At 41.8% G+C, this 26,140-nt stretch overlaps 1 protein-coding gene across 2 annotated transcripts; it reads right to left on the bottom strand.

Annotated features, from left to right (window-relative positions):
* Positions 1–294: 294 nt before the first annotated feature.
* HECA (hdc homolog, cell cycle regulator) lies at positions 295–26,101 on the bottom strand. Of its 2 annotated transcripts, XM_071549189.1 has the most exons (5): positions 25,649–26,101; positions 10,557–11,597; positions 7,355–7,509; positions 4,567–4,765; positions 295–686 (listed from the first exon to the last, which is right to left on the bottom strand). In XM_071549189.1, exons 1-4 carry the CDS (start codon positions 25,878–25,880, stop codon positions 4,601–4,603), a joined length of 1,593 nt encoding a protein of 530 aa, XP_071405290.1. In that variant the 5' UTR covers positions 25,881–26,101; the 3' UTR covers positions 295–686; positions 4,567–4,600. The 2 variants fall into 2 exon arrangements, with proteins under 2 accessions (XP_071405290.1, XP_071405289.1); XM_071549188.1 differs by having other exon boundaries at positions 314–4,765.
* Between the last annotated feature and the right edge of the window lie 39 nt (positions 26,102–26,140).

Below are 26,140 nucleotides of genomic sequence, written 5' to 3'. Positions count from 1 at the left end.
AGTCATAACATGGGAAATCCTTTTGCCCTAGTGCTACTGCCCTCCAGAAGCCCTTCTGATATTTCACAGGCACCAGAGAAAATACTTCCATTAACAGACTGCCAGAAGTGAAGGATTCAGCACTGTGCAGTCCCACTGGCAACAGCTGGCACAGCACACAGGCATTCCTGAAACAGCTCCTGCAGGAGCTACAACAGAGCATTTCTCATGTCAGCAAAGTGAACAGGACTTCAGTTTGGCAAGGCAACACATCACATCCAACACCCTTTTAGGACAGCAGTCTTCAAAATGACTACAACAAAGCTTCATTTTAACTGACACCAAAACCCTGTTTTTATTGTGCCTTTTAAACTTAAGGCAACTAGAGTAATTCTAAAGAACAGTTCAGAGAAGAACTGGGAAAGAAGAACCAACACCATTAGCTGTCTGGTATTTATTACTTTTTAATACAGAGAAGTCACAACAAAATATTCTCTAACAACACACATAAATGATATCCATAACCAATTATTTTAATTTCATCAACATTCATTTGCTATGTACATATTCTTCCATCTGTGAAAGTGCAATCCAAGAATGTCTCAACAAGGAACCTTTATGGACAAGTATATTTTTGAGGGGTTTTCTCACCAGTGGCCTTACAACATGTTTGTCCTTGGTTACCTGATACAGCAAAATGATGAGTACTTGGAGGGGAAAAAAGGAAAAAAGAAAGAAATTGGGTTAGATGCCTCCCTTGTAGAAATATTCTCTATTTTCACAATTAAGCTAATTATGAATACACTGCTCACTACTGGAGATGTTAATGCAAATAGACTATAGAACAGTCTATGGGCTGGCTATAGAACACTTTAGTTTTAATGACTCCGTAGCATTAGACGGAACAACAATTTCAGGCTGTTCACCTTGGTAGATGTCAAGTTACGCATCAGCATGTAAAAGATGTCCATTTGGTTAGTTATTGGTAACAGAATTGTAGACATCCTACTGATGGATGAAATCATCTTTACACGTCCAAAACACGAAGTCTATCTAAATGCAAGCCTCTCCTATGGAAAGGAGAGTTAGCTACTGGAAAGAAAAGCATTTGCACATGCAACTCCTATTACTATCACAAGGAGTATCGTGCACTTAAGGAGAGTAGAATGAACCTCCAAATCCAGAGGACTGTATTCTCATTTACAAGACATATTTCAGGCAAATTTAATCTGACCATGGGTCAGCTTAAGAAAAAAACAAAACACAGCACCAGAAAAATGAAAGGTAATGAAGAATAAACTTCAGCCAAACAAGCAAAGCAAGCAGCTCCCTAGCCAGGGAAATAATTTCCCTTTTGACACATTTATAAGCTCACGACTACTTCCAGTGCTTGTCAAGACAGAAAGCAAAGCCAGCTGCGGTCTAGTTTAAGCTCCAAAGTAGCCATTAAGTCCCAAAGAAGTTACTTTTGCCCTTTTACTTAGGCAAAGCCCAGCCGAAACTGACAGCCAGAGGTAGGGGCTGACTGCTTGACTGGAATCTGCACATTACAGAAAATACTGCATTTTGCAGTAACCCAAGAGAAGGTTTAAGTACCAGCAAGAAGCAGGGAAAGCCTCCATAAATTAGGGACAATTTACTTTGGAGTGAAAGTTCAGAGGAATCTTTCTGTAGCTCAGCTGGTTTCCATGAAGGATCATTTTTACAGTGCTATGTGTGCTGCTAGCCTCCAGTTGAGAGTGTTTTGCAAGAAAATAGGCATTTCCTCAAGCAGTAGGTAAGACTCACTTAACAGCAGAATTAAAAGGAAAAACTGATGGAGAACTAAATTGTTTTTTCTGATAGATTTGTATGTAAATCCTTGTCACTGTTAAGACTTTAAATATGCTTTCCCCTTTCCATTTTCTCAGTCTACTCCATTCCTGGTTTTGACTTGGATATACTGTACAATCTCCCATACACTTGTGTTTTTAAAGCTGGCCAAATTCCCTTTTCTCCACATCTACTCATTCTCAACTGTCATACATACATGTCTAGAGAGGCATCTAAGAACTTAAAGGACAGAATCATAAATTAAGCTACTCTAGGGGAAGCAAGTGAACAAGTTTCTAGGATTCCAGATAGCACTTCTCCCCTACCACGTGCATTATACAGTGACACCTCCCCTCATCGGTGCACAAAGAAGTGGGCACACAATGCCATTAGCCTGTGAGGGAATTAACAACCCAGATTCATGGCATGTGTGACTGGCACTCAAGACTGCACACTACAGTAAGAGATGTATCCTTTAATTTTTCTCATTATAGGAGCTTTGTCTTTGCTGCATGACTTCAGGCTTCTGGGGCAGTCTAGCCATTGTCTGTCTGGTCTAATTCTCAAGGTACTGCCAGGCAACACAACTCCAAGCTTGTCAACCACCCTAACTCCATGAAGCTGCTCAATGCGCCACCAAAGCTGAAGGGCTCATCCTTCCCAAGGAGTTAATCCAAATTATAATTTGATTGCTCTCCATAAGGGAAGTCTACACTGCACAGCTAATTAGGTTTTATCTGCTAGAAACCTTCTTCCAGCCCAGGTATGCCCAGGCCAGCCCCTGCTCCTATGGACAATTTTTACAGTGCTGATCCACTGCAACTGGGTTTGGTGTTACCTTGTGGTAGCCACATTTTAAGAAGTCTCTCAAAGTCCTTTCCATAATTCTTCTTGAAGAGGAAACAGGTTTTTTTCCCATAACTGTGACAAACGGGACAACTGCACAAAACCCCAAGGATGTGCTCCAGACCCAAAACCAAGCTCAGGAGCGAGGACAGGAGAAGAGCACCAGTGAAGAAGGCCACCACAGCCTGCTAACACTGCTGTTCAGACCAGCAGCGCATCACGTGAGCTGGGTGGCTTCCAGGGACATTACCACTCAAGTCAGCAGTAAGTCACCTGTGCCAACATAAGCCCTCTGTGCAGCCTGAGTATTACTCAAAGAATAGTTAATGCTAGAAGGAGCTAATTCTGTAATGAAGATTGCCATAAAGGAAAACTGTGAAATTGGCATTTTTACACACATAGAAACACAGATATTTAGCCTGAGTTTTATGTGCATGTTCATTTCTTAACTTAGCAGAAAGCATAATTGTCAGTCCAATATAGGAAAAACACTTGTTTGGCCTCTGACTTTTTTCTTTCCCAGGGTGGCAGGGTATCAGGGCCATTTTCAAGACCGTGATTTTAACAGATACACTCTTTAAAAAGATTCTAATTTGGAAAAACAAAAAAACCTCAGAAGAAACAAAAATAATCCCACCTCATAAACAAAAACAAACCCCACACTTCTCAAGTGGACAAATACTCCATAAATACACGACAGAGAAAAGCAAAAAAAACCCAAACCTCCCATAAATCTCAAATGATTTGAGAAACCAAGCAAAAGATTAATGACCTATTTTAAAAATTTTATTTAAGGAAAGGAGAAATGGGAATCAAGAAACAACTGCAGAATCTACAGGGCCAAGCACTCTGATACAAATTCACTGCCTAATGCAGTCTGTTATGTACAGCACAGAGGCATGCTGAAAGGAAATATACTAAGCTCCTTTCTTAAAATGTCTCCATGTTTTTAGATCCCAGACTGAACACAATTTTGAAAGACGAAGGTGCAGCAATTAATTGTTTTACAAAGTGATGCCATGTTTTGTACTCAGTACCTCTCAGTTCTTATAGGTCTGAGGGCCCAGATCCCACTTCACGGTTCTCCTTCCACACCAGTCTGCAGCAGACAGCAAAGCCTCAGCCTCATCAGGCACATACAAACACATCCCCATTCAGCTCAGCCAATTCCCTCCCTAAACTGTCTGTGAAGAAACACCTTTAAATAAAGCATTTTAAGATCTCCAGCTTGTTTTGGTATGAGCAGATGACCCAGCTGGGCACATGACAGCCCTGTTAGAAGCAGCACCATTGCCATAAAGGCAACACACATCAAACACACATACAACAAGACACTATGCAAAAAAAAAATTCATTCAAGATTGCATCTGCTGGCATACATTTACATTCACTTGTCATGAAACCCTAGTTCACCCCCATCTCAGGAAATCTGAAGGAAAGCCTACTGAGGGGACTGGTGGGACTGGCAGCACAGGGCCAGCTTCAGCCCCTGTGGGAACCAATGCAAATGGCTGAATGAATTCAGCAGTAACAGAACTGTTTACTTCCAAGGATTTCCCATATTCACCAAGCTGGAGGAACAACCCTACATGATTACCCATTTTCCAACTGGATGTATTTCTCTGTCCTGTATGTCTCCCCACACCCTTCCTATAAACTGTATTACAATTATACGAAAAAATAAACCAAAATAATTTTCAGCTGAACTTTACCCCACACTTGGGATATATTCAAAGGCCATTAAATTGGCTTGCCTCCAACCTTCACAGAGATCTAGTCAGGAGGATTCTGGTTTTAATGACATGTATATATATATATATACATATTAATATGTACACTGACAAAGAAGCTGCTCTTTCAGTTAGAAAAGAAATTAAATTTCATCACAGAATGAATCCTATAAAAAGATATGTAATAAAGTTGAAATACCCATAAAATAGCTATTACTAAAGCAAAGCTTTCGTCAATAAGCCTCCAAAACTTTAAATGAAGAAAATGGCTTCACGAAGTGGTAGTCTAGATTTCCACAGTGAGGACACTGCTGAACGTTGCTGTATTCAGAGAAATACTGCATGCCAATCCGCACATCTATAACTGGCTTCCCACAGTGCTTACAGTTCAGTCGAGCCTGTAAAAAACAAACAAACAAAAAAACCCTTTTGAAATAACCAAACTCACCTCTGGAAAAGGAAAGCACCAGAGGCAGGCCCTTGACCTCCCCAGCAGGAGAACAGGACAGTCAGAAAACTGGCAGTAATGGGATCTGCTGGTAAGGACATTCCTCACCTGGACTGGTAATTTGCAGGCATACACCATACCACCTTTCACATTAAACAGCACCACCAAACCAGGGAGTAGGTCACCTTCCACTCTGACTGACAGGAGGTAGAGAATTTCAAGCTTAATATACACTAATGATTGCTTTGTTTTGCTTAATCTCTGAACCAATTCCTCAATCTCCAGCACAAGTGTTGTCTCAATAAATCATTAATGAAGCCCCAAAGCAAAGAGAGAAAATGTGCATTTGTGCCATTCAATTCAAGTATTTCAGCTGACATTTGAACATCATCTGTCTATAAAATATAGCAGCATTCTAATCATTTGGCTTAACAAATGTATACCTCGATCCACTTTATCAGCACAACATGGTATTGTGTCACCGTAAGTAGCTATTTAAACATTTGTAATACATATCAGGATATACAAAAAAACTCACTTCAAGCACAGTAATTATTCTACAAAAACAACTGAGAAAGAAGCAACATTAACTGTGTGGATATAAGAAATAATTAAAGGTCAAAGGTGAGGACAGAGCTATTAATATTCAGCTCCTAGAAAAAACTGAGTCTTCAGAAGAAATCTGGCTGAGAAACACAGCCCATCTATGTAAAGAAAGCAACAGGCAGCATGAAAGCTCAGCAGGCCTTTCAAGAGAAGCAGAATGGATTTGAGATTGTAAAGGAGTTTAAGAGTAAAGGTGGGAAATGAGCAACAAAGGTCTGAGCTGTATTGTATTCTAACCTCATAGCTCAATACACTAATGAAAGCTTCAGCTCTTCACTGACAAGAACAAAAAAGTATTCTCTATGGCCATCTTGACTTCAGGATTTTCCTGGATGAGAGGAGGAACTTATTGAAGTACTATCCCTGTTGAAACTAGACTCAAAAAGAAACCAAGCAACAGCTTCACAGCCATCTGCTCTGCTTCAAAAGCAGAAACTCGAAGAAATACAATCTACTAGGTTACAAATTTGTATGAATTTCTTAACCAAAGTGTTTTCTCCTTTGCTACTGACCAGCACATCAACTAAGTGTTTAGTGTAGTAACCTGACAGTGGCTTTATCCTTCATGTAAAATTGTGATGTAAAACTAAATATTTTGAAATAAGGCATGAAATTATTCAAAGTAAAATCAGCAAGGCAATTTGAAGTCAAATTTCATACCATATTTAAATATAATTCCTCTATATGCACGGAATCCCCTATAACAAACATGGTGAAACAATAATGTGCATTATCTGGCAGTCACACTCACTGCAGCTAATGATTTTATAGTCAGTTCTAATACCATGTACTGTCATATGTCCATTAATCATGTTATTAAGGCTCTTGTATAACGAGCTCTTAATTCTTGTATTGTACATTCAGCAGAAGCATTTCAGATTTGAAGTTGTCTTACAAAGACAGGAAATCAGCATCAGAGTTTTATCTTTAACAGTCCCTATTTTTTTAAGCTACCATTTCAAGACGCTAAATTTGGAGGTAGTGTCTGTCTGTAGCTGTAATTACTATCAATGTCATCTCAACCAGCAGCAACACCACTTGTCTTTTGAGCAACAGTTTTGTAAATATCTTACATTTAAAATAAACTGGCATTTCACACATTAACAAAATTTTAGGTTGCGCAAGTATGCACATTACCTTGAAGCGACCACAGTTCAAATGCGTGCATCTCTCTCTGCAAAGCTCCTGCCCTTACCTACTCACAACACCTCTGTGTCTGAGCACCTGGAGCAGACCACTGAGTCACTCCCACACAAATGCTTTTTTCACAGCTGTCTACCTGTACCTGCACAGCAGAAGTGCTCTGTCTGTCACATGGACAATTCTCTTGAATGCTGACCAACCTGCTGTCTCAGGCACATGCCTACTCTAGAGTAGCCCCGGGCCTTGGGTATTCCTCACTCAAGGTATCGATTAGGTGAGCATTTAATGAAAACTAAGTTGCTTCAGGCTGTGGTGGATGGAGTACCATCAACAGAGTCAGTCAGAGAAAAGATTATGGAGAGCTGGGTAATCTCTAAGCACAAGGACACTTTAGACCTTTCTGTTCCCTTGGCACTTTTTTGCTACAATTATAAAACACAATTTACAAACCAAACAAACATGAAAACATGAAACATCTGCTCAAAATGTGGAAGTGTATCAGATGCTAGTGATCAAGCATCAGATTTAATTGAAAATACATTTAAAGGGGCTTTATTTAAAAACATAAGTATTAACAACTGACCATTGCTATGCCTTTTGTCTAGCTATGGGCCACTGTACCTCTTAAAACAAAGGGACAGGGACCCTGTCAGCTTTCTTGTACTGCACTCATAGGTACAGGCTGCAAAAGAAGGATGGAAAGAAAGAAGAAGGGAGAAGAGATACACAAACCTTGGCTTTATTGTCAGTTGAAATTTCACCGTAAGTCTTATTAATATATGATACTAACCTGACAACAAGGAGATGCTGCCAGAATATCGTAGGTATACATAGTTCCCAGCTGATGCCAGCTTCCATCCCATCGGGACTTGCACTTAATGCAGATAATTTTGTGAACCCCTTCTAAGCAGTCTACACAAACAGCATAGAGGTGCATAAGCCTTCCTGTGGACAGGAAAGACACATCTTAAGGAGACTGGAAGATTAAAAAAGACATTTTCTGCAATCTGCCATCTGATCTTTCACGACACAAATCATATTTTTCTTTATAAAGGATGAATTATAAAAGCAAAAAAAAGTTTCTCTATGGGAAATATATAGGGCTTTTAACTGAAGCCATTTTCCATGGATGCAGAACTCAGGCATTAGTCATCACCCTGCCCACTCTCCCTTCCTTCATTTGCTGGCAGAAAGAAGTTGCTAAACCTCCAAGAACAGATGCCAGGTTAAGCTGTAAGATCAGCTGCTGTGTTTCCAAAACCAGGATTCTGCCCTAGCATCATCCCCACCTGACAGAAGAAGTGAAGTGCTGAAGCTGATTAGCAAACTTGGTACAGATTCATTTAACAACTTGCCAGAATCTTCCAGCAAAGAGGGAACTAAGGATCTAATATTTCCCACAGAAAAAAGCAACAGTTAGAAGAACTTTTTTAATCATGTGTTTTCTTCTGTTCACTAAGAATATTTCAAAACATTATATATTACACATACAGAGTTTAACATCCCATTCAGAACTATGAATATATTCAGCTCTATCATGATCTTAGGCTCTGCATGCACTTTCAAAACCTGAGTTATATTCATTTAAATAAGAATCAAGTGTCTCAGATTTGGAAATCAAATCTTTTCACCAGACCCATGTGATTAAACTCACCAATGTAAAATCTGAGATCTCATTTCAGATAAAAACCAAAAAGCCCTACACAAATTACAAGGGATCTGGCATGTATATTATGCCTGATTTGCAGTGACTACATTGATTTGTAGCTTAATAGTTGGCTATTAGAAGTGGGCTGACAGAGTACTAATTCTGTAACATTTCGTATTTTGCACTGCTACAAAAGACAAAGCTAAGCAGTAGTGCAGTTACAGATCAGCAACAAAACAGGATTGTGTATACTATGTGTTCATTTTGGATTGCAATTTATGCTCTTTAGCATCAAAGTACAGAACACATTACAAATCGCAATTTAACACACACGTATCTTGTACCTTTTCTAGATATATGGGAAAAAACATCAATAATTTATGATTAGTCTATACCAGACACTTCCAACACTAACAGTTTGGGTTTTACCTTGTTTTTGTTTTATAACCCAACTATTTTAGAAAAATGAGAAATAAAAAGACTCTTCTTAAAATATATGTACACAATAAACTTGCTAGTATGAGCTGGTAAAAATTGAGTTATTCCACAATGGCATGTTTGGCTCTAGAAAACCTGATGGGATGAGATTAAAGTGTAAATATAATAAACTCTGTTCCAAAAAGCAAATATTTGAGATTGGTGATGTTCAAATAATTCCACGCACAGAAGCTGTCAGATGCAGGAAGATATATATAACTTTCCTCATCTGAGGTTTGCACTATTTCTGCACATTACAATACTACATTCGCCCGCCGCTTAATTTTCAAGATCCTTGTTATAAAGGAAATAAGGCATCTAAGTATCTTAAACATGTCCAAAATAAAAGAAGTGATTTTCTGTACTGTAAAGAAAGTAACAGCCTGGAGCAGCACCTTACAGCTTAAGTTCATTTCATAGAGCACTTCTGATAATAAACCATTTTACCCAGGACAAAGAGGTAAAAATTTTAACAATTAATTATTCACAGGAACTTGTCTGAGCAGGTTTTTCAGATATACCATGCAATAGTTAAGGAGCAATTAATTACAAAAAAAATAAAATTTCACTTTCATTCTTAGTGGCAAACATTAGCAAAGGATGAGTTTCGCTATTACTAACCAGTTATTAGTACTGATAAAATCATAAGCATATTGTGCATGACTCCCCACCAAAGCAAATAAGCACTGTTATCTCACATATGTATATTCTGTTCATCCTGGAACTTTTTTAGCTTGTATATTTGCCTATCACTTTTTCTCCTTGAAGTACATTAGGCAAGACAGAAACAATAATGTCAGCATGAATACAGTTAGAAATTTAGTGCACAGTGATTTAAGAAAAGGAAAAAAATAAAATACAAATTTTATTGTGCAAAGCAATGTTACATAACACATATTATGACCATGCATGGGACATAAAAAAAATTATTGAAAGGTAAGAGACTTTAGTGTTAAAATGCGTCTCTTTAACCCCTTATCAAGACACTTTTCAACATATAATTCTATGCTTTTGATCATCAAACTATGAAACTTTCTCTGACCTATTTTAGCCATGCTGGCTGCCAGCAGGCTGCAGGACAGGCATGTCTAGCCATGTACCACCCTGATCACTTAGTTTGGGCCACAGAATTCAGGACGAGCTGAAGCTCATCCTAGCCCACATTCATTCATTTCTTTAGGAGGAGAAAAGAAACACGTGCCTTGGTCTCATCTCAGAGCTTGAACACGATCAGGACACAGTTCAAACAGGTCAAAGTTTGGAAATAAGTCTAAAACCCTCACTACTACTCTGCTGCTTCAACCCACCATATTAAAAGCTTACCTTTACTATGTTTTACCTCCCCAGGCCAGTGTTAACACAGGCCAGACTATATTCTTCTCCACATTAAAAAAATAATAGTTTGCTATAAAACAAATCTCGTATTCTCTAGTCTGAAAGCAGATGAGAGGCACCTTGCCCTCATGAGGGGTACAAATGCAACTTTCACCCATGCTACGGCATAGCATGCTTAAATTTAAAAGGTTGATGTATATCTTGGAGTAAAGCTCAAAACACATAAATGAGCATGCACACAACTGGATTGGCTGGAAAACCTTCCCATGGTCTACCTAGAAATCAGGTGATAAATCTTTTAGTTGTAAAAACACAAACACAAGGGAGGGATGTTCCTACATAGCATTTGCTTTTTGTAATCCCTTCTAAGTGTTTCCATCTGATCCACGTGAGTATTCTGACGTTACTTCAGGCTTTACAGAACTCCTCAAAAATGCAGAATCAGGATGAAATTCTATAATGGAGGAGACAGGGCACAGAAGGCAGTTTCACCATTTAATGAAACCTAGCATAACTGACAGACAACCTGTACCTTGAAGGTGACAGGGAACATCATATTCAATCTCATCATGTCGTGATGGGCTAAGGAATAGGGTACCGTCCACCAGCGGAAACTGTTCGAACACTGGCAGCGCCCTATGGCATAGAGCACAGTTTACAACGTTCCTGTGGCTGGCACTGAGAGCAGCAAGGATGAACTTCCGAAGGTCCTCCCCTTGGCCCACCTGGGCATCATCTTCCATCCGTACATGGAAAGTATTCAATTTATGCCTGGGGATGTGAGTGAGCAGCTCAGATAGATCGAGCCTTCTCAAAAACTGCACAGGGGCATCAAAGTGTCCTGACCTATGTGCTTGCAAGCCAGCTGCCCCATAATCAAAATGTGCATTCCTGAACATGCCCCCACCAGCCATGTTCTTCTTATGGGGCTCCAGGTGAATGGCATTCTTCAAAAACTCTCCTAAGTATCGCGAGGAACGAGGCCCACTGAAATGCGTAGGGGCAAGAATAGAGTACCCGGTGGGTGGGGACTGGCCAGGAGAGACACAAGGTGAACGCACAGCGTAGCTGCCACCCATGACACTCTTCTCTTGGGAGTTCTGCCTGTCCATTGAGTGCCTTCGCTGGAGGTCATTACTCAAGCCTTTCTGTGGCTTGTTGGCTGGCCTGCCCTTTTTGGCCTCCTCTGCTGACTCTGCCATGGACCTTCCTGTACTCTTCTCCAACACTGATTTCTTCTTCTTATCATCCTGCATTCGCTTCACCTGGTACCAGTCAGTGTCCTTCTTTAAATGACCCTGCCCACACCGACAAGAGCAAAAGCGAAAAGCCAGGTCATATCCCTTCTTGGTCCACATGTTTTGGCGACACTGCTTTTCGTTCCAGCTCCTGGCCCTGCCAATGCAGTTGAACTGGACGAGGATGCTGCTTTCCCACTCGTAGAAACACTGAAGGTGCATCCAAGTGCTGTACGGACAATGTTCATTGTTGCATATAACCTTCTGGTAGTCGTCCTTCTCCAGGTCCACAGGCCTTCCAAAGCTACAGATCAGTGGAGTAGCACAAGGGGCTTCTGTGGAAGATAAAACAGACACATATAATAACTTAATGGTCTGTTTATTGCAATACTTCTTTAAACACTGTGTCAAACACACAAGTTCTTACAACCTGTATTACTGAGAGGCCACAAGAACTACCTCTGGGTCAGTGCACAAAGCAGTATTTGCCAAAAACACTCAAGCATGTGAAAGAAGATATGGAAATGCAGGATTAAAGAAAGAAAACGACATCATAGTTTGTTGAATATTCAAAACTGAAGCACCTTGCAAGCATTAGCCCTCCTCAAACATTTGCAGATTACCATTGCAAGGCCTTAAGAAGCAAGGAGAAAGCTTTGAATGTTTCTGGAGGGTTGCTCTGAAGCCTGAGAGGCAACTGGGAGAGAACACACAGAGATACTTGTTTGAAAAACAAATAAGCAATGCAACCCAGCTTCACAATCACAGGGAGAGGCAGAAATTATCTCTTTTTTGGGACTCAGCAAGAGGCAATGGTTAGGGAGAGAAGGAGGAAGCAGACAACTTTGAAAAGCAAGACCAACAGCTTATGTTCCTAGTACAGAAAGGAGTGCCTTCATTACATTGCTTAGGCAAATACAGACAATATAATTGCCACTGACCTCCTGGATAGCTAAATTTCAAAAACCAAACATTTCTGCAGCACAGACAGGTTAAAAAAGACAAATGCCACATGGCTTTTTACCAGCTTTTGCTACACTATAGAGCAAAAACCAGTTTACTTCAATTATCTCCCAGTAACAGTATTGGATTTTACAGAACAAAATGTTCTACAAAAAATGTTTCTGGTCCCTCACCAAAGTACCACGAACCACATACGACCCCTGTTGCTGGTTGCTCTGTTGGAGCTGGTAGGCATAATACAAGGGACTGGAAATTTTCTACTGGAGTTTCTTTCTGTATGAACTTTTCAAATGCTTATTCAAGTATTGCAAATATTTCTTCTCTGTACTTCTGTCTTCCTAATTCCTCCACTTGTAAGGAGTCTCTTCTTATAGATCCTGTAGTAAAACAAGCTTTAGCAAATATTCATTACTTGCCTTCTGATTTATCACAATTTGCCAAAAAAGGACTTTAGATACATAGCTGGAAAAGAAAATCTCATAACTTACATGTGGTAGTTGCAAGTAACTTTGCTGACCTGATTCAGGACTTTTTAGCCACAAACACTGCATTAGAAAAACCCACTACTGCCACCCAAAATCCATCACACCTGACTGTGGCAAAAACTGATATGCATTTATCCATTTATAATACTCTGCAATAACAAAACTTTAAATAAGGCATAAGGACTGTTGTGGTGGCATATAAACTGTTTGATTTGGGGAGATTCAAACATGACAGAATATACTGCCAGATTGCAAACATGGTTTCTGACTCCTGCAGTCTATAGAGGCAAAGATGCCCCAACCAGCAGCACAACACAGGGGACCTCTCTTTTAACCTCTGTATGGCTGCATTCAAATACTAGCAGGCTTCTTCAGGGTATTCCGTGGTCAAGTGCTGCCTCACCCCACCCAGAACACAGCAAAGAGCTCCCTGCAGTTCCCCAGTCTCAGCCAGAGCTCCAGGATCTACAGCAGAGGCACAGAGAGCCTTGATAAGAGAGGCTGCCATGATCCGGAATTTTTTTCTTTGGACTTTAAATTTCTATCTGACAAGCTGGGAAAAAAACACCACTCAATTGCATTGTTTTTAATCCCATTCTCATCACTGCTAGCACAAATACAACATAGCTTCCAGTGGAATTATAGGTTTTATGCTGCTACATTTACTTTTACTCAGACTCTCAGTAACAGACACACTACCTGTCCTACAGCTGCAATACACAAACCTGATGTTTTACAACAACCCATCTTTGCCATGCTAGTGGTTTTGCTTCTTCCCAACAAGTTCTTATAAAATACTATAAACAAACAAAATCTTCAAGGTACCTTCATTAAACTCAAGATTACCCTATCTCTTAAGACTTATACAGAAGAAACAGGCACAAATAGCAAAAAAGAAATTTTCCTGAGCCCCTCTCTGGAAGATGCCACATCTTTCACCTCATTTCTTGGCCTCCTATTCTAATACCAGAAGTGGCACAGTTGCAAGGAGAATTTTCTGCAATACCTTCCCTTCAGGGACTGGCCGATAAACTGCAAGCAACGCACATTGCCAAAAAACTTTCTTTTAAAGCAGAAAAAGCCTATTTCATTTCAAAATATGGATTTGTTCAGTCATTAGAAACAAATTACCACATTGAGGACAACAGAGATAAGAGAGGATTTCCCTAGAGACTTTTTGGAGGTTCCTTCTGTACTTGTGACACATGTATCCTTACCAGCTGTCTCTGGTCTCTGAAAAGCCTACTGAGAATATGTAAGTTTTGAGATGTCTTTGAGAAGCATCAATTTTATTTTTCATGTATTATGAAGTACAATGTTACTGACCAAGAGAAAAAGTGAACCATAACTTATCTGCTCTGAAATGAAATCTGTCAGTTTACCATTTCAGTGAGTTCTCCCACCCATTCTCCCAGACTTCGATTCAGGTCACATTACAGCACACCAAGCATCTCTGCAAAGTTTTTCTTCATTGTCAGTCTTTCTTTCATCAGATTTAAGGTCTGAAAGTAAAGTTGGCAATTACAGCATCCTTACGCAATTTGCCTCAGAGAAGCCAGTTAAGCTGAACCCATGAAAGGCAAATCATCAGAAGTCACAGTGCTGCAAGATACTGGAGGTACCAACATGAACAATTCTCACTTACGCATTTCCTGTATTCATCTATTTTGACACATACTCCTTTCCACCACTGCAAGAAGGCAGGAAAGGAAGAACATGCCAAAAATCCACTCTCCCTGGATTACGGATAGTCGATGTGCTAACAGCTAATTATAGCTGACAGATGAGAAAGTTACTATACAGACAAGGCTAGAATTCAGTAAGACCCTACACTTGTTCATCCATACTGGCATAGTCAACTGACTAAAAAAGTGTTTCCTTGATTAGTCTCTGAACATGTTTTTGGTTTTGTACACAAAAACATATGATCTCTAGCCCCCTGAGAAGTTTACAGACTCTTCACTCTGTGGAAAAAAAAAAGAAATTAATAAAATGACTGAAATAAAAAATAATTTACCACAGCCCATGATTTCCACAGAGCATGTTCACAATTATTTCATTATGATCACGTACTGAGTGTCTAGAGGCTAATGTACAGGTGACTTTCAACAGCTTTTTCCCCCCCTTTTCCTAGTTGGTCAATGGAATGAGACCTTTTCCAGCTTCAACTTGAGTACATACAGATGCCACTTTACCTGAGGAATTTCCCACACAGCATAACTATGAGCAAAAAAAAGCTTCAAGTTTTGGACAGCGATGTCTTTTCCAACATTTAAGTTATCTAGATGATTACAAAGCCTTCAGACAGATAGATCAGATAGATCTTCTATTTACCCACTGTGAATTTGCTGGTCATACAACCACCATAGCAAAAGCAGGTCTAGAGCAGCTGGAAGAAAGCATCAGAATTAAAAAAAAGGCTTCCCCCATAAAAAAACCCCTCCAGTGAAAGGTTAAATGGTGGCACTGAGATCACTTTGGAAAACATCATTGCTAAGAGGAGGAGCTGGCCTCTAATCACCTCTCCTGGGGACTCCCCTGACACTTCACTACTGTCACTGTAGCAGCAAAAGATATACTCTAGAAAACTAAGAGGTCTCTCTGCCATGTGGTCATGCTCCATAGCACAGTTATGCCCTGCTAGTCAAAGCACCTGCTTTCACTGATACAGATCTGCTATTATGAAGTCTGCTGGTTTGCAGGCAGCTTTGATTAAAATGCTGCATTTCCACAAGAGAAACTGAAGAACCCAGCATGGCTAATTAAAAGTGTCTCAGTAGAAAGTTCTATCACTTCTGTAGTATACCCATATTTGAGAAAGCAGAAAACTCCACAACCTGAAAAGCACACAGAAACCTCACAGCAACATTTGGTTCTGCGTAACATTTCAATTTCCAGCAGGTCTATCTGTACAAAACAGACTGTGTGGGACTGAACACCCCTTGCAAACTTCTCTCCATCCAGGTCTCCTGCCAAACATAACCATGCCACATGTTCCTGCATAAAGAACTAATGAGAAACAGAGAACAGCAATTTTTGTACAACTTTCCCAGTTCATGGCAATTGTTATGCCTTGTGCACAAAAGAGACAGCATTCAAATTGGTATGGGAGCCACTCTTTAGCAAACGTGAGGAGCTCTTCCCATTGATTCACACCCCTGAAAGTGGTCTGGGTTATTTAATCACCATTTTATAAGTGAGACAGAACACAGTACTACAAACTTTAAAAATTCTTGTTATCAAGCCTTTGTACTTCTCATAATTAGAAATGTATTTTGAGAATACTTCAAAAAGTCAGAGCTAGTGTCATTGTTCTAATGTTTTATGAAAACAGGGCAATGATTATTGTCAAGAGGAATTAAAATGGGAAGCAAATAGAAATTCACAGGGCCAAACTGCCCATCTACACCTGCAGCCCCAAGCTGGTTTGTAGCCTAAATGTAATTTGTTTGCAAGTAGCTAACAGCTCAGCAGGTTTCTGGTTTTCAAAGTTATGAAACTGAACTTCAGAAAAAATGAAAGATGATCTGGTATGCGAGAGCAGTATCCATTATCCCAGCAGCCTCTTCCGAAAGAATGCCTAAATAACAATAAAAGAACATCTATTTTAATTCTCATTTTCAAGATGGGTTTCACAGGCTAAGAGAACAAAGCAAGATAGTAACCAGTTTTGTGTGGCAGAACAGCTTCAACATAGGCTGTCAAGTTGCAACTACAAGCGTATGCTGCTTCTTTCAAGAAGTTATGTTTCCACACAAAAAAAATAAATGTTTTCTCATATTCTTCTGTAGTGATTTGGAACAGTAATTCTGAAAAAAGTTTCAAGGAGCAGCGCACATGGATGTCTTCAAAAACAGATGTAACATACAATATTTCACATAAACAAATATTTGAGCTAAGATAGCTCATTGTTTAAACAAGGTTGTGTTGTATGTTTGATAGAGCTACCACAAAATTAATTCTATTTTCCAAAATGAGAACATGACAGAAGACTGCAAGGAAGCTGGATTGGGTTGTTTGGCTTTTTCTCAGTTTTTCTGTTCAAGTTTATAAAACATCAGTAAAAGCCAGGAACAGAAACAGACATCTGAGATAAATCTATTTCAACAAAAAAACGCCCACATGAACTGGTTTCTACCTTTTAACAAAAAAGAAAGGGGGTATATGAAGATCATTCTTCCCATTTCATGACCCAAATGGAAACAGCAGAACAACAGCTGCCTGAGAAACTTCCCTCTGGTGAAGTAAATTGAAGAGAATGTTGTTTACTTCTGTTTACACACCCATCATAAAACCAAAGATGCACCCAGCAAGCCAAATGCAATGATTCCACAGCTTCAGTTTCGTGACTGCTCTCATTTGTTCCAAGTCCTCAATGCAGATGCCTAAAGCAAAATTCGCTCTTCCTCCGCCACGCTCCCACATTATCCATTGTGTTAAGCACCAGAGTTTTTCAGTCAGTGGACAGAGTCACATAATTATTTCCCATACTCGTCAGCATAGGTTTCAGCTCACTGCACAGACTTGCCATTGCTGGTAAAGCTCAAGAGAGGTGTTAAAACCTGTGATGCTGGGGGCAGAGGAGAGGGAAGTGTGGTGGTTGCTGGAAAAGGCAGTCCTACTGTCATCTTACAACAACTGTCAGGAAACAGGAGGTTGTTATGGGTCTGGAAAAAGAAATTAAAAAAAAAAAGGTAAGGTCTTGGCACTAGTTCAGTTGCAAGACACTTACTATGGCTTGCTCTTGGTCTACTGTTACTCTAGCATCTCATTACCTATGCCAAGGACACTTCAGTTGCCAACACACTACCTAGGCCAGAAGGCTACCTGTGGGACACATACTTTGCAAATCAAGCACTTTAACCTCTACCCTGCTTTCCCCTGAACACTGCTCTCTTCACAACCCTACACACTAGGAATTGTTCACTCTGACAGCTTGAACCAGAGCTGAGTCATTCCTGCGGAAGGCTACCAACCACCTGCATGAATCTTCTGAATTTCCTGTGTCATCAGCAGCATAGCTTTATTTTAATTTAAAGTCATTCAATATTACTGCACTAATACTGTAATGGAACACATTACTGTAATCACCACAACAACAAAACAGACAGAAACAGAAAACTTGAATTGTCTGATGTGTTTCCTTTGTTGAACCTTGGAATGCAATCTAATATTCAGAAGACAATCACAATGTGACAAAATGGTATTGCCACATCCACAAGGGGTTAAACAGTACAAATAATATGGCAATACAGAAATGATCAACCACCTTCCTGAGAGCCTCAACACACCAGAAGAATGCAATGAGAAAAAATGTTTCACAAGTGGATCCAAAGGCAGGCTTGGATCTTCAGTGAAGAAACAACAAGTAACAGCTAACTAACAGTAAGAGAAGTATTTTAAAACAGCTTGGCTCATGGCTTTTATGGGTAACACTGATAACAACTAATATCTCTTTAAAACTTCTTGAGCAATCTTTGCCTACTGATCAAGATTAAAGCTTCCAGTCATTCTCCAAGAGGGAAGGGACAGCAGTACATGGTAAACTTTAATCACAGGCTTTGTTCTGTGTCATGAGACTCCTTCTCACATTCTTGGAAAGAGAGCAACAGACAGTGCCACCGACTCCAGACAACTCCTCATCACATTGGTGGTCTGGCTGATAGCTTTTCATGTGTAAGCACCTACACACTGCCACTGAGGTACCAATAGGGAATTCACAATCCTCCTCTGAAGGACCAGGGAAGCTGCAATCAGTATTTATGCTCAGAACAGTCTTAAGGAGCACAAAGCCATAAGCAGCCCAGCTCCTTCACACGCTTTACCCCATGTGCAAGATGTCACTAATTCTATTAAGTGAGTAGTCACATGAAGTGATCACCTTCCCCTAGGAAGGATTTCAGGTAATTTGGAGCTGCTAAACAGTGATTCACCTGTGAATTCAGATGGCAGGACTACTGGAGGGCTCAGTGGGTGCTAGAACTACTTCCATGCACTTCACACTTGGCCTCTAAGGGACTCTCTTCAAAATAAAAAACCTTAAAGCCTAGAAACTACACAACAGTAGGACAACGCCAAGGAATCATACCTGCCACATTAACACCTTCTAACTTACAGCACAGTCTGAGCTAATGCCTGTTTAAGAAATCAGTAACTAGCATGTGATAGTTATCTGCTGCTCTCATTCAGCCACCCACTCCCAGCTAAGCCAAAGTAAGGCACAAAGTCAAGAGCAAAACTGTACAAACTAAGGAGGATAGGCACTTACATGTGCACAATAATTTTGCAGTCTGTGCTCCACACAGCCATCTGTGCTCCAAGCTGGACCAACTGCCTACGTTGCTGAAACCCACCATGAGAATTCACACAGCCTTGTACAAGTCACCATAATCTGTACAGTTACCATCTAGCCAACTTAGCCAGCTTCTTGTCATTTAGTATGCTTCTTCTAAACAGACAACAACTCAATCACCAGCTTTGACTTTTGCTTAGGATGTGCAGTCCCTCTCTGCATAGGAGAAATCTTTCCCTGGCTTGTGCTGTAATACCCTGAATCCAACTGAAAATATGCCCAGTTCACCACACCAAAGAGAACAGGCTTAAGCCTCTACCTGTATCAGTACCAGGACAACTAAAGCCAATGTACTCCTGATACTCCACAACTCCGAGTTGGTTTAACCAGGTCAGGCAACAATTGGTTCTCCCTGCCATAAGCAATTGTGCCCAAGCCAGGAAGACTCCTCACACTCCTCAGCGCTGGGTGGATTTTTCTGATGGCCTATATTGTGGTGAATGCAGAGATTAGTGACTATCTCAAGATGAGTGGACCTTAATGTGTTTTGAACATAGGCTGTTGCTTAGTCTGCACATCAATCATCCTCACAGAAGAGCACTTCCACCATTAAATCCTCTCACTTTAGCCTTCTAGGAACTTTAGATAACTTGAACTGTTACAGAGAACTAACCCTGGTGCCTCAAGAAAAAGATATTCTAATAAGTAAAGCAGACTCAAATGCACCTGCCCTAGTTGTCAGTGGCAAACTCCAACTTATGCTGGGAATAGAGATATAACCATGGCATGCAGTAGATGCCCTAATGCCAAGCACAGGCTGCACTTGCCCAGACTGAGATCCAGCTAGCCACCAAACCCAGTTCAAAAGCACAAGGCAGGAGAGAAAGGAAAAAAGGTTGAATCAAGTGGTATCAGCAACTCCCTACAGTTTCAAAGTCTACGGATATTAGCGTCATTGGTCCATCCTTCCCAAGTTTCAGTGTGACAGACCTTATTTTATTTCCCGTGCTAAAGGCTAAAGAAGCTGGTAGAAACTCAGTGGAAAACAAGAGATGCAGTATCCGGCAACTCTGCAAAACAGCAGCACCTGAGCATGGAGCTATCAGTTCCCAGACATCTCCCTCATGATGCCACGCTGGCTCTCAGCCCTGTCCTGTACCATCTTTGGCATCTGTGTGGTACACAGAGACCTCAGTTGTACACTGCTCACAAAACATGTATCAGTAGCACAGAAGTGGAGATGGGGCATGCCAGACATACTCAACTGCCAGGCTCTGACAGAAACCACCTCCTCTGCCAGCAGGCATTCAAGACAGGAACAGCAGCAACATCATTTTCAAGCCCAGGAAGGAGGACTGACGGATTCAGAGACAAAGAGATGAAGGTTGAAGTGAATGCCCTCAAGATAAACGTCACTAAAGTCTACCAGGAAATGCCAGTGCTCCGCTCAAGATCCCACAAGCTTTCGAAATGGAATTACACACTCCCAATGACTATACTGCTTCAAGAGGCCTCATTGAAATTATTTGAATTTCTATCAAAACCGTTAAAAGAAAGCCCATGCCCTACTAATGCTGTTATAATTTAGACACTTTGAAGACTAGCTGCAGTATTTTACTCTGAGCTGGATGCAAGGTTTACCTCTATTCTTTTCACTCACACACACTGCGGGAACAAAAGCAGAGAAGGATGGACTTGTGCCAGCCATGACAGTACTTTAATATCAAAGAACGTCTCAATATGCAAGGCAGTAAGCAAGGCTGAAGAAAACTTACAAATGCCTCTGAGGACTAGAAATCTTTTGTCACCACTTGTTAGATCACTGGAAGTAAGATATGGGATGAGTACAGACAAAGAAAAGCAATCAGTTCAAAAACTGTATTTCCTTGTATGACATAGAACAAACACCAAGCCTAACCCTTACTCATGAAAGCGCTACACTTGAGCAATGACTAATCACATGAACACAGAATGCTGTCAGCATACTGATAACCATTTTGATAGCAAATAACTTAAAAAAAAACCTTAAATGGGTGTGTATGTGCTTGCATGATAGTATTTGTTCTATTCACTAATACCACAGACATGATTCCATTTGCAAAGATTTGCAGAACATGAACTGTATTTCCTACCAAAGCAAGTAATTACATAGTTTTAAAAATCTTAAAACTAACATGAAAGTCCTTTCAGGCCTGATTTGCATTGATAGAGACAGCGAAATTTGCATTCAATTGATTTCTGCAGTTAGATGAATGCAATGGAATTATGAAGCAAACTTATTTCCCTTTAGTAAATTAATAGGTATTAAATTTTGTAGTCACTGCAACAGAATAGAAACTTAATTTTCCAGGTGGCCTCACTGATATCAATGGGACTCCCTTAGGCTAAATAATCAGAAGGTGCCAATACTGAACATCACTGGAGTGCCAAACTGGAACTGGATGTTATATGCAGCAGGGAATATTTGACAGCAAATATTAATTCAGGCTTAAATACTACTACAATTCATACTCCAAAAATACATTTTTAAATTAAACATTGCACTGACAAATTTTCTGACCCTCTTTAACAACTCACCTCCAGGATATAATTTCTTTTTTTTTTTTAGTAAATCATAATTGCTGGCCAGTCACAGTTTTCAACATATTAGTCACTGTTGTGCTGTCTTATTTTCTTCTGCATGCACTTGTCCTACATTAGCATCTTTATTTGAAAGTAAATCAGTCTTATGAATTTGTGAAACTCCAGTGAAGAGTGTTCAAAAGCAAACAAATCTGACTGCTGGCAGCTCCACCTGACAACCCACCAACTCGCCAGCTTGGGCAGTTTAAGGGCTGACCTGTGCCAGAGGGGAAAAAATATGGTCTTAAAACAGGTGGCCAGAACACTGCTAAGAAAATTATTTAGAGACAGATATGCTGTATTTCCTTTTTAAATTTAATTTAGCTGGCTTTAATAAACCCCATGTTAAAGGGGAAAAGTACAGGTATGGAGAGCCAGCTGCTTCTTTCCTCTCGTCTTTTCACAGCACCAATGCTGGAGAGACCAGAGTGACAAGGGCAAGGGGATGAAGCAGTAAGATGCTAAGATAGCAACCACCAAGTGGAGGAAGAGGACATAGGTCTGCTGGACAATGAGATCAAGAATGGAAAAAAGCCAAAAAAACTGATAGAGAATTTTAGGGTCAGATACAATGGAATGTGGAGACTAAAGCGAGAAGTTCAGACAATAAAGGGATAAAACAGCTGGAGCTGATAATGTAAAAGTGCCCAGCCACAGCACGGCAGGAACGGAACAGGAATTTGCTACTCGGAGCCTAAGCCTGAAAGTAAACCCTATGGATCTTCCTCTTCTGCCGCTCAGGGCAAACTATCCACAAAACGTTACACTTGTTTATGTCTACAGATGAAGGTAACAAACTACTGCCATCAGGAATGCCGGTGTTAATAGGGTAAGTGCACAATCCCAGGCAGCTGCTGGTATAATTTTACACGGTAATACCTCAGATTTTCCAGTTTCGTTATGAAAAGTAACACAGAAAACCAGCCAAAAAACTAAAAAAAATTTAGGAACATTATTCAATCACTCTGAAGACAAGAAATCTAAGAAATGAGGCATTCTGTGACACCACATCTCAGTTTTCCTGTGCACTGTGATACTGCTAAACTAGTCCACCCACACCCCACACTGCTCTCTCCCATGACCTGTGCCTCACTCAATGCAGAAAATGAATGCACTTTGGTCAAGAAGGATTCATCTATTATATATGGAATTCCTGCTTAGTCTAATTGAAGAGACAGGAATAAAAGGCACAACCATAGAATAAGAATCCTCCTTCTAGACATCATCCCAATACCTGCTAAGAAATCACAGTGCAAGATGGAGAAAAGCCATCACATCTGTCAGTGGTTATGTTCTTCATCTTCCTGATTCCCACATGTGAATCTAGAACCCTTCAAGCACAGTTTGATTTCTGAACATGCAAAAATTAAATTACCACAACAACAATTAAAAAAGCATAAACAGATGCCCTCTCGGGGCAAGGGAAAATCTGTTATTTCTCAGTCATTATGCCAAAAACTGACTGATAGTTTGAGGGAAAAATTGTGCAGGGATTGAAGCAAAATTTATCAAAATGTAAAAGGGAACAACTTTCCACCATAAAGGGGTGCTGTAACAGCAATTCCCTGTTACATAGCACCGCTAGTCAGAGCCTCACAGAGAAGCCCAGCAGAAATTAAAAATTCTGTTTCATTATGGCACATGGGCGGGGGGTAGAAACAACGCATGAACCACAGAATGGACTGTGAAGACTTAAAAACTCCCATATCCGAATCACTATTTCTTCGTGAGTGAAGCAAGGTCCTGATGTGACTGCATAATTAGACTGTCATACTGACATCATGATGCAAAGCCAAGGTTTGCACAGACATTTTCAATTATTAAATCTGCTGCTTTCATCTCAGCATACTTCTGTCTTGTCACAATAATGAAAGAAAACAGGTTATGTTATTATGATCCTCTACTGCCTTTCCAGGGTAAAGGTAGACTAGGAGAGCGATGATACCCAACACAGGCAAACTGCTCTAGAACAGAATATGGTGACAATGCAGGAGAGGAGAGTGAGTGCAGGGACACACACAGCCAGTGAGCCTGGGCAGCACGAGTCACAGCATGCAGCTGCACAGTCCAAAAGCAGCACTGTGAAGAGCTTCCCTGTACCCAGCACACTTAATCCACAACCCATTATTCCTATGAATAATCGAGACTTGACTGTGTGCAGCAGAACTGTATTAACCTCACCACTCAGTGCAGCAGGCCACATCCTCCACAAACTGCTTTGTGATCAAGGAATCCGAAAGTGCACAGCCTCTTACAAATGTCTTGAGTCTAGTAATGGGCTAGTTGCCTCCAAGGCCCTGGCTACAGAGCTTCATTTCAGATTCATTGGGTTTGAGGGCTTGGGGGAATCCATTATCATCATCTAATCTTTTCCTTGCATATGAGAGCCAGATTCCCAATTCTGTAGCATGACAGGAGCTACAGAGTTCTCCTTTCATCTCCTGAACCACAAGTGTTGAAAGCACCTCTGCTGCATGCAGGGGGAAAAAACGGGGTAGGGAGTGAACAGTCAAGGATGCTTCTGAACAATGAAGTCATATGGAAGCAGAGGAAGAGAATAAAGGAGCACCTCAGGTTAGAGCTCTAAAAGGCAAGTTTCAACTCCCAAGGAAGCTGGCCAGCACAGAGGAAGGACATGTCAGACACCTGGGACACAGCCTTACAGCTGAAGAAGACTGACAACCTGTTCAACTAGCAAGCTGTACCACTACCAGTGTTCACTGGCATTACCTTCTGAGACATCCGCAGATGGAACACCATCTGGTTATCCACCAGCAAAAAGCCACACTAGAAATGCACCTCTGCTGCCACTTGAGCTTTAGCAAAAGAAATTCAAAACACTGGTTTTCCCCACCTAAATAAAAGCCAAAGGTGTCATGTATCACCTACAAAGTGGATGTTGGGCATCTTATATCACCACACCAAAGTCATGAGAAAAATGCACTAGAAATTCTCTAACTCCTGCTAACCTTTATTTTTCTCTTTTTCCACCCTTGTTTAGCCACTTAAAACAAATGCTAAAGAAAAAAACTAAACAAACCCCAAAAGGAAATTATAAGCATTCTCCATGGTTCTCTGGAGTAACTAATACTCTTTAAAAAGCAGTCTGGCAAAGACCTTGTGAGCGAAAGTCATTTGTAATAAATTGCTAATATAAACCAAGGAAAAGTTTCTATTAAATAATACATGGCAATCACACACCTTGAAAACCAGACTATGACTCTTGTAACTGCCTTTCTGGCAAAGCTTAAAACCAGCTGCAGCTATCCTTTTACTTTTTTGCAAAGCATCAAGAGTAAGAAGCTGAAATCCAAGTTGGGAGAGGAAAAAAGGCAAGCATAGGGAATCTGCGTCGCAGGTTGTAAACCTAGCAGCAGACCTAAGAGGTGGAGGTTTTTGGCTTACCAAAGTGTAATAAAATCCTCGCCTACCTTTTAGCCTGACAGATCCTTTTGGAGCAAAACAAACACGAACAGCAAGACAAGTTTTGAAAGAAAACACCTTACCAAAACTGCTCCGAACCTAAAACCCAACCCACCGACCAAAGGCAGCATAAAATGGTTGATGAAAAAGCGAGTACGTTACCCTGACAAACTCAACTGCTGCACAACGCCAAACGAAATGGACTAAAAAGCAGGAGTCCATTCTCAATCGCGATGAAATAAAAGCGGGGATTTTTCAACTGAGCACCGAATCAGCGGAGGCGCGGCCGCTGCGCTTGCCGCCCACGGGGGATGCGCTCCGCCCGCGGACCGCGTTCGGAGCCGGCGGCCCCGGCACACGGCGGCGCGGGGCTGGCGCGCCCGGCACGGCCGGCGGGAGGACACCGGCTGGGGACACCCCTGAGCGCCGCCCCCGCCCCGCCGCGCGTTTCGGGGAGATTCCGGGGCGACACCCCCTCGCCGCCCGCACATCCCCTCCCGCCGGGCGCGCCCCCGCCCCGCGGGTCACCCCGCGCCGTCGCCGGGGCTCTGCCGCCGCCTGCGCCACCGCGGGAGGTCGCGGGGCCCTGCCCGCCGCTCACCGCTCTTGCCGTCTCCGGGCGCCGCGCCGCCCGCGGCCGCCGCTCCGCCCGCCCCGCCGCCCGCTCCGCCGCCGCCGCCCGCGGCCGCTGCTCCGGCTCCGCCGCCGCTCGCGGCGCCGCTGCCCCCCGCCGCCGCGGCTCCGCCGCCCGCCGCTGCCCCGTTCTCCTGCTCATCGCCGCTGCTGTTGGCGCGCTTGTTCTTCTTGCCCTTGCCGCCCTTCTGGTTCGGCATCTCGGGCCGGGCCGCCGCCGCGGCGGGGCGGGCGGGCGGCGGCGGCTACGGAAAGCGCCACCGCCGCTACCTCCGGCTCATGGCGGGGCCGCTGCGCCGCGCCGCGCCGCGCCCGCGGTGGGCGGTGGGGCCCGGGGGCCGGGCCGGGGAGGGCGAAAGGCGTGTCCCGCTCGGCCGCCGCCACCACCGCCCCTCTTCCTCCCGGAGCAGGCGCGAGCGGCAGCGGGAAGCGGCGTGCGCAGGGGGACTGGGGCCGGGCC

The sequence above is a fragment of the Pithys albifrons genome, chromosome 2 (genome assembly GCF_047495875.1).
Source record: "Pithys albifrons albifrons isolate INPA30051 chromosome 2, PitAlb_v1, whole genome shotgun sequence".
Lineage (NCBI taxonomy): Eukaryota > Metazoa > Chordata > Aves > Passeriformes > Thamnophilidae > Pithys > Pithys albifrons.
The sequence above is the reverse complement of the archived record's forward strand: the minus strand, read 5'-3'. Positions and strand labels throughout refer to the sequence as shown.